The sequence below is a fragment of the Arachis ipaensis genome, chromosome B10, assembly GCF_059453495.1.
Source record: "Arachis ipaensis isolate K30076 ecotype BB chromosome B10, ASM5945349v1, whole genome shotgun sequence".
In the NCBI taxonomy this organism is placed as follows: Eukaryota; Viridiplantae; Streptophyta; class Magnoliopsida; order Fabales; family Fabaceae; genus Arachis; species Arachis ipaensis.
In genome coordinates, this window is record NC_142435.1 from 107,037,382 (window position 1) to 107,045,960 (window position 8,579).

Below are 8,579 nucleotides of genomic sequence, written 5' to 3' on the forward strand. Positions count from 1 at the left end.
ATTTGATAAGGGAATAAGGGAAAGGGAATCATTTACTTGGCCGAAACCAATGTGAAAGCAAAAGAAAGAAAGCCAAACATAGCTTAGGTATAACCATATATATATATATATATACTATACTTAGGCTTCATCCATTCATTCCACCGAATGGAATTTAAGAAAGAAAGAGAGAAATTGAGTGACACAACTAGAAAATTGCTTAATACAGATAGATTTAGTCTTTATTATAGACGGATTTTTGGTTACTGATGAAATTACCGACAGATTTTGTCCCTTTGTAAAAGTCTCGTCGGAAATTATTTACCGACGAATTTTTTTCGTCGGTAATTTACCGAAAGATTCCACTAGTTGCCGACAGATTTTCTCTCGGTAAATTCTCCCCTCCATTTTCCTGGAACGTCAAACTTTTCGACGGATTTTTCATCGGTAATTAGAGACAAATTTTTCATCTGTAATTAAAGACAGATTTTCGATCGGTAATTAGAGACAGATTTTTTGATGGATTTTCCGTCAGTATTTGGCAACAGATTTTCCAACAGATTTTTCGTCGGTAATTGAAACCTTGTAAAGCCATTCTAAACTCTGAATATAGACAAAAAATCTATCTGTAAATCCGCCAATAAGGTAAAATAATTTTTTTGAGATTTTTTCATTACAAAATAAACTTGTTTTCATACAAAACAAAATACAAATTTAATAAATGCAAATTTTTATCTAATTTGTATTTGAATATTTATAATATTTCAAAAAAATAAATAAATTTATCGTATTATCAAACTAAAAGAAAAGTACTATAAACAAGCAAGTCAATATAATTCAAAACATAAATAAAGTGTATTGATACATCAACTATAATTCTCAGTATATTGTTCAACCATACTAAAACTATCAGCTATAGTCTTCAGTGTCATCTTCATCCTCATCATCATCATAGTCCTCATCCAAAGAGATTGAGGATGGCGACTTTGTAGAGCAACATGGCAGGCTTCTTTGATTGGCATCTACAAGATAATGTTACAAAAGAAGCAATGTTAATATGATATCTCAAATTGAATTTGTACAGCAACACAGCAGGCTCCTTTGAGTGAATGTTTGTCTATATTTTTTGGAATAACCTGTTGGGTCAATAACATTCTGAATTAACTATGTATGAGGCTCTACCTAATTAATAGCTTTAACTTTTAGGACTCTTTTACATTATTACTATCTCAACAAGAAGCACCTATGAGACTTTTATTCATTCAAGTAATTGTCAATTAAAGTATTGACCTTTTAGTTCGGGGACATGTTATGTGCTGATGCTTAACTTTTCATATCACTAATGTTATGCTTGTACAGGAGAGATAGAGATACAACCTGAAGAACAATGCTTCCAGAATAGTCAGCAATACCGCCCATGACATCTAAGCTTCCAGGAGCTCTTGTCACATATATTTCTCCCTATCATAATGATTCAACATCAAAAATTGAAAGAAGGAATAACAAAAAGAACAGGTATTTGAATTTAACAAATTCTGTAATGTAATATCACAAAAATAAAATAAATAAAAATTGGAAATGATCAAGACCTCCTAGTTGAACAAAGAAACTGCAGCTCTACTCTCCCGCCTTTTGGGGTTCGTATGTAATTCAATTAAGCTATGTAAGAAAGCCACATTATCTGGAAAACCTTAAACATTTCGGTGCAGAATCTCAAAGTCATCTATTACACTGAAGAAAGAATACAAGGAAATAAAGAGGCAATTATCTTGTCTCTTCACATGCAAGAAAATTGGAGTCTATTTCTTTTACATAAAACATTTGCAGTTTATTTACAAAAATATCGCTTTTGTTTTGGTTTTGTTTCCTGTTTTTAAGACTTAATAAAGAAATCTTGTGAACAGTATTTTTTTCAATAGACAAGAACCACTTTTGTATTAAAAGTGACAAGAAGAAATTAAAACAAGAACTTGAAGTAAAATGAAACTTATGATTCAACCAAAGCGCTTTTAAAATCTGCTGGTTGATCTGATGGTCGCCGGCCAAGTTGGCTTTCAGCATTTACATACCATTCTGGGATTGCAACGACTCGGCCAATGGCCCTTTGCAGTTGATACCCAAGAACAATAGCATCACTAAATCTTCTTGCCCCACTAAGATGCACATTTATTAAGTCAACATTGAATTCAAAGTCCATGTTCAGTCTTTTCTCCAAATCTACATGAAACCAGAAGCTTATTGAGAACTAAAACTGTAACTAATAGGTATCATTAGTCCTTTACCTTATCTGATGCATAATTTTTTCCAAATGTAGTCTCTTTTAGGATGTGGGCAGCCATCAACATTTGTAATTTTTATTGAAACATGACACGTTACTACATGCAAAAGAAGCTGTATCAAGGAGCAACAATAGAAGAATTTATTAAAACAATCTATATTTATGATCTGCTTAGTTAAGTTATTTCATGTATGATGACCTCAGAAGGCATGTGCAATGGATCATCATAAAAAAAATTTATTTGGATTATCTCAGATACCTGTATAGATCTGATGAACGAATTTTTGACGGTTTAGAATTCACAATAAATTCTCGTTGCTAGTATAGTTTCTAAACCAACAAAGAATCCTTTCATACAAAAATTTGGTTGTCACTAAAGCAAACCCAACAAAATAAACCGAAGTATTTAAACCTCAGGTCGTCTCTCAAGGAATTGCAGGGAAGTGTAGTTATTATTGGTTATGGGAAAATATCTTTTTGGGTTTTTGAGATAAGGAACAAGGAAATAAAATGGCAAGAAATTAAATTAATAACTAAGAAAATTCTTAGCAAGGTTTGAAAATTAGAAGTCCTATCCTAGTTATCCTTATCAATTGTGATGAGAATTGTTCATTGCTCCCACTTAGTTAACCTCTAACTATGAAGGAAAGTCAAGTGAATGAATCAATTTGATTCCTCAAGTCCTAGTCAACTCCTAAGGAAAGACTAGCTTTAAAGGGATTCAAATCAACTAGCAATTTTCAATTATCAATCAACAAATGAGTTTGATAACTCAAGAGTCTCCAATTACTCAACCAAAGCCAAGAACATAAAAATCTAACTTAAAACCCTCCTAAGCATTTTATCAAACACTTGGAAGGCATAACATAAAAACATAGGAAACTAGCAAGGAATATTAAATCTAAATCACCAATTGCAAGCATCAATGATAACAAATAAAGGAAGAATCAATAAACATGAAATACCTCAAATTGCATTAAAAGGGAAATCAAGTCTAACATGAGAAATCATAAACTAAATTGGCAACATAAATAAAGCAACAAGAGAAGATAAACTAGAGTAGTAGAATAATTAAAAGTAGAAGAGAAACTAAATAGAAATAAAGTAGAAATCTGAAATTAAAAATAGCTAAACCTAAGAATCCTAAAACCTAGAGAGAGGAGAGAGCCTCTCTCTCTAGAAAACTATATTTAAAACCTAAAATTATGTGTATGAAAGTTGTATGGATGAATAATTGATTCCCCTACTCTGCAGCCTCTAATCTGTGTTTTCTGGGCTGAAAACTGGATCAAAAGGAGCCGAGAAATCGTCCCCATCATTTTCTGATGCGTTCAGCACGTGGCTCTATCACGCGTATGCGTCACCCACGCGTACGAGTCGCTGAACTTTTGCAAAGTCACGCGTACGCGTGATACACGCGTGCGCATCTTCTAACAGCATGGCAACTATGGCAAATTGCATATCATTTTAAAGCCCCAGATGTTAGCTTTCCAACACAATTGGAACTGCCTCATTTGGACCTCTGTAGCTCAAGTTATGGTTGATTTAGTACGAAGAGGTCAGGCTTGACAGCTCAGCAATTCCTTCAGTTTCTTTATTCCTTCCACTTTTGCATGCTTCCTTTCCATCCTCTAAGCCATTCCTTCCCTATAAACCTTGAAAGTACTTAACAAACATATCAAGGCATCGAATGATAATAAGAGAGGATTAAACATAGCAACTTTAAGGCCAAAGAAGCATGTTTTCAATCATAGCACAAAATTAGGAAGGAAAATATAAAACATGCGAATTATATGAATAAGTGTGAGTTTAGTGGATAAAATCCACTCAATTAAGCATAAAATGTACCACGAAATAGTGGTGCATCAAATCTCCCCACACTTAAAAATTAGCATGTCCTCATGCTAAGGTCAAGAGAAGTTATAAGGGAGTGAAGAGAAATGGTAAAACTTATGAAATGCAACCTATCTATATAAATGCAACTACATACAAAAATGCTTTTACCTACTTGGTTAAAAGTAAACAAATTCTCCAAGACAAACATAAACTGGATTCCACTAATTCAAATCACAAAATAAAGTACAAGTAAACTTGCAGAAGAAAATAACTCATGAAGGTCGGGAACAAAGAATCGAGCATCGAACCCTCACCGGAAGTGTATACACTCTAATTACTCAAGTGTTTAAGGTTCGATTCTCTCAATTCTCTACTAACCTTGCTTTCTAAGACTTGCTCTTCTTCTACCAATCAACAAAAATTTAATGCACAAATACACATATCAAGAGGTCTTTTAAGGGTTGTAATGTGGTCAGTGTCAAGGTAGGATTGTATTTGGCCAAGTGGACTAAAATCTGAATCCTTAATTAACTTAAATTTCCCACCTAACTTAAGACAATCCATGTAATCACAATACAAAATCTAACTACCCATTTACTATGTTTACCACATATTCATGCATCCGATTTTGAGTACAGTACATATGCATTGCTATCACAATTTACTTTGGGGCATTTTGTCCCCTTTTATTATTTTCTCTTTTTCTTTTCTTTTTCTCCTTTTTTTTTCTTTTTGATTTTATTTTATTTTATTTATTTTTTATTTTTATTATTATTATTATTATTTTCAATGCATATGGTTAAATTATTGAATGCATGAACATGTCCTAAACATTTCTTTCACATTTTCATAAAGATATACAACACCCAATTCTTAAAACCAAATGTTTCCAAACCCAACTTTCCCACACTTAAATCATGAACACTCTCACTAGTCTAAACTAACCAAGGATTCAAATTAAGGACATTATTGTTTTACGCTTAGAGTTAATGATGTGCTAGAGTAAAGAACAATTGGGATAAGTAGGCTCAACATTGGTTTACAAAGGATAATGAAAAGGTTAAGGCCATATGGGTATGTAAGCTCAGTGAAACAAGGCCTCAATCATATAAGTACATGCATACATCAAATAATGGAAATATAGAATTAAGCAAGACAAAGATCATAATTTTAGAGAGAAAAATATACACTAAAAATAAAATATTGGTTAGTAAAATGCAACCAATCAAATAGGCTCAAAATCTCACTGGTTTTGTATGTTCGAGCTCTAAACCATGTACCAAAATAAAATTCTTCAAGCAAGGTTTAACAAAAAAATTTAATTTAAATTAGTGAAATACTATAAAAAGTTTCATAGAAAAAGAAAATGTTACTTCAACCAAGTAGTAGCTAAATGCACAAAAACAAACAAACATGCAATCAAACATGCAAATGCAACAACTAATTACAAGAAAAATTAAACATTGGTGTTGAAGTAAGAAATAACTAACCCACGGAAGTCGGTATCGACCTCCCCACACTTAAAGATTGCACCGTCCTCGGTGCATGTTGAGATGTGCAAGTGGACGGGTGGCTACAACTGATGCTTTTCTCCATAGATTTTGCAGATGGACTTGTCTGTTGCCCCATTGAGAAGCTTCTCTTTTCCTTTCTCGGTGCCCATTCTGAAAGAAGAGGAAAAGAAGAAAAGTAACCCAGAAACAAAGATAGAAAACAAATAAAATATGGGTGGATTAATGCCAAATAATAAGGGTCCCAATTACATGGTAGCTACAACATGTACGTGAGAAAATAATAGAAGCAAACGACATATCAATAGTGCAAAAATTGCAACAATGGAGAAGAGATAGTAGGTAATGAGAGATGATATAAATTCATGTCAATGCAAAAGGAATATAGGTATCATAAAAGATTGGCATTGACAGATAAATAATATCACCCAACAGTGTAAAACAAGTCACTGAGCACCAAAATAATGCAAGAAAAGATACAATAGTTGAATAAGAACATTCAACACTGAAGAAAAAGTATCAGATTTAGAAAAGAAAAAGAAAACATGCACAAAATTAAAATGCAATTAGTGAAGGTATGCAAATGCAATAAGAAAAATAGAATGAAAGAGAGTAAGGGTGAGAGGTTAAAGAAATGAAGAAGAAGAAAGTAAGAAAGGAGGAGGAAAGAAGGAGAAAGGATAGAAGAAAGGAGAAGGGAATGAAAAATGGGACGCGACGCGTACGCGTGCATCACGCGTAATCGTGAAAACTGAGTTGGTCATTCGACGTGTAAGCGTCACCTACGCGTACGCGTGGGTGGCCGAAAATGACACTGACACGTGAGCGTCGGTCACTCAAACGCATGACTACTCGCGTGCTAAATGCGCAATTCCAGCCTTCTTCCAACATAACTCTCTGTTCACTTAGCCATACAACGCCGATTTTCATCCCACGCGTACGCGTTACTGACGCTTACGCGTGGATGGTAAAAATTACAGAGGACATGCACGCATAAGGTACGCGTACGCGTGGGGTTGCTTGTGCGTAAAGCACCCCTCCTGCATAGCTCTCGCGCAACTCTCTGTTCGTTTTCTCTTTGTTGCGTAGTCACACATGACGCGTGCACATCATAGACGTTTGCGCGTCGATCCCCCCTTTTTTAATGCAGAATATAGGTGATTATGCAGAAATTATGAATGAATACTTATGAAAAACAAAATAAAATAAAACTAGAAATGAAAAGGAACGATCATACCATGGTGGGTTGTCTCCCACCTGGCACTTTTAGTTATTGTCCTTAAGTTGGACATTTGGTGGGCTCCTTGTCATGGTTGCTTGTGCTTGAACTCATCTTGAAACTGCCACTAATGCTTGGACTTCCAATAATCTCTATCTATTCCAAGTAAATTCCCCAAGCTTTGATGGAGTTCTTCACAAGCTTTGAGCCCCCAAAATTGATCCTCCTGTATGCCCAGATCCCAAATCTCGTTTCTACACCCGTCTTGAAGTGGATCACCATTGTCCCAATCGAGTGACAAGCAGTCCGAATTCTCAATGCAGTACCAAACTCTGCTCTTAGATCCAACCAAATGTTCACTAGTTCCACCCTTGCATCTAGTTCTTGAAGTATCAACCTTGATGAGCCTTGATTTACAACTCTAACCACTAAACATCCTTCTCTTACGCTTAATTCCACAAAGTCTCCTAAGTTGACCATTGGTTTCAAGAATACCATATTCAAGTGGAACGGGAAGGCGAATAGAGACAAGTCTTACCCACTCAAATGAAGGAGTAGATGACAACCTAGGTAGAGAAGTCTCCAACGTTCTTGACAGAGCGTACTCAACTCCCGTCCAACCCTTGCGAAGGACTTCCATTTCCACATCATTCTCAGACTCAATCAGAGAAGAGTCTTCATATTCAAGGAGTTCATTTGCGGATGTAGATTCATCACTAGGAGGACTTGATTCATGATCCTCATCACCAAGGGAACTTGCTTCTTGATCTATCCCATCCAATTCTTCATAAGGAATATGCCATGGAGGTTGTGCACTGGCCTTCTTGACATCAATTTCAACCTTCTTGGAGGAATACTCTACAACTCTAGATTCCCATAGAGGTTCAGCGTCTCCTAAGTCTTCAACCACTTCTTCCTCTTCAACTATTATGGCTTCCTCCACTTGTTCCAATACAAAGCCATGTTCCTCATTGTCCACCAGAGTTTCTAGTGTTTCCTTCATGCTAGGCTCTTCTAATGATTCTCCACATGTAGCCATGGGAGTACTTTGAGTGTCCAAATATTGGGAAGCTAATCGATTTACTACCTCGGTCAAGGCAGCCGTGAATTCTAGTACTTCCCTTTTCATCTCTCTTTTCCCTTGAAGAAGAACACCAAGAGTGTCATGCATTGAAGATTGAGGTGGATATGAGGGCTCATTACTTGGGAAGAAAGGTTCATGATAAGAGGGTGGTTCATCATAATAAGGATGTGGTGGTTCAACACTCTCCATCTTTTTCACTTGTTGCACAACACACTTCAATCCTTGGTTCTCAAGTTGAGTTTCTTTAGCCAAGAGAGCTTCGGGTGCTATTCGGCTTACCCCTTGGTCCAATTGATGAAAGGTTGCATGAAACCGATCCATTATTTCCTGGAGACGATCCTTTGATTCTTGTTCCGCTCGGATTGCATGATTAGGATCATATGGCTCTTGGGTTGATGGATATGGATATGGTGTATATGGAGGTGGTGGTTCTTGGGAGTAATTGGGTTGAAATTAGGGTGGTTCTATGTATGGTTCATATGGCTCACAGGGTGGTTGATATGGTGGATATGGGTTAGGATCATATAAGGCTGTTTGGTAGTAGGGGGCTTGTGAGTATGGTGGTTTAAAGCTATGTTGAAGAAGGGGTTCATAGGCATATGGTGGTGGTTGTTGACAAGTACAATAAGGACTACCACATCCATTAGATTGATATGGTGGGGATTGCTGGTA

General features: G+C 35.8%; 1 protein-coding gene across 1 annotated transcript; it reads right to left on the reverse strand.

The window, feature by feature from the left end:
* Positions 1-510: 510 nt before the first annotated feature.
* On the reverse strand, positions 511-8,228 carry LOC148581221 (uncharacterized). Its single transcript, XM_088492329.1, has 4 exons — positions 7,319-8,228; positions 1,979-2,196; positions 1,357-1,440; positions 511-582 (listed from the first exon to the last, which is right to left on the reverse strand). Exons 1-4 carry the CDS (start codon positions 8,226-8,228, stop codon positions 511-513), a joined length of 1,284 nt encoding a protein of 427 aa, XP_088348455.1.
* Positions 8,229-8,579: the final 351 nt, after the last annotated feature.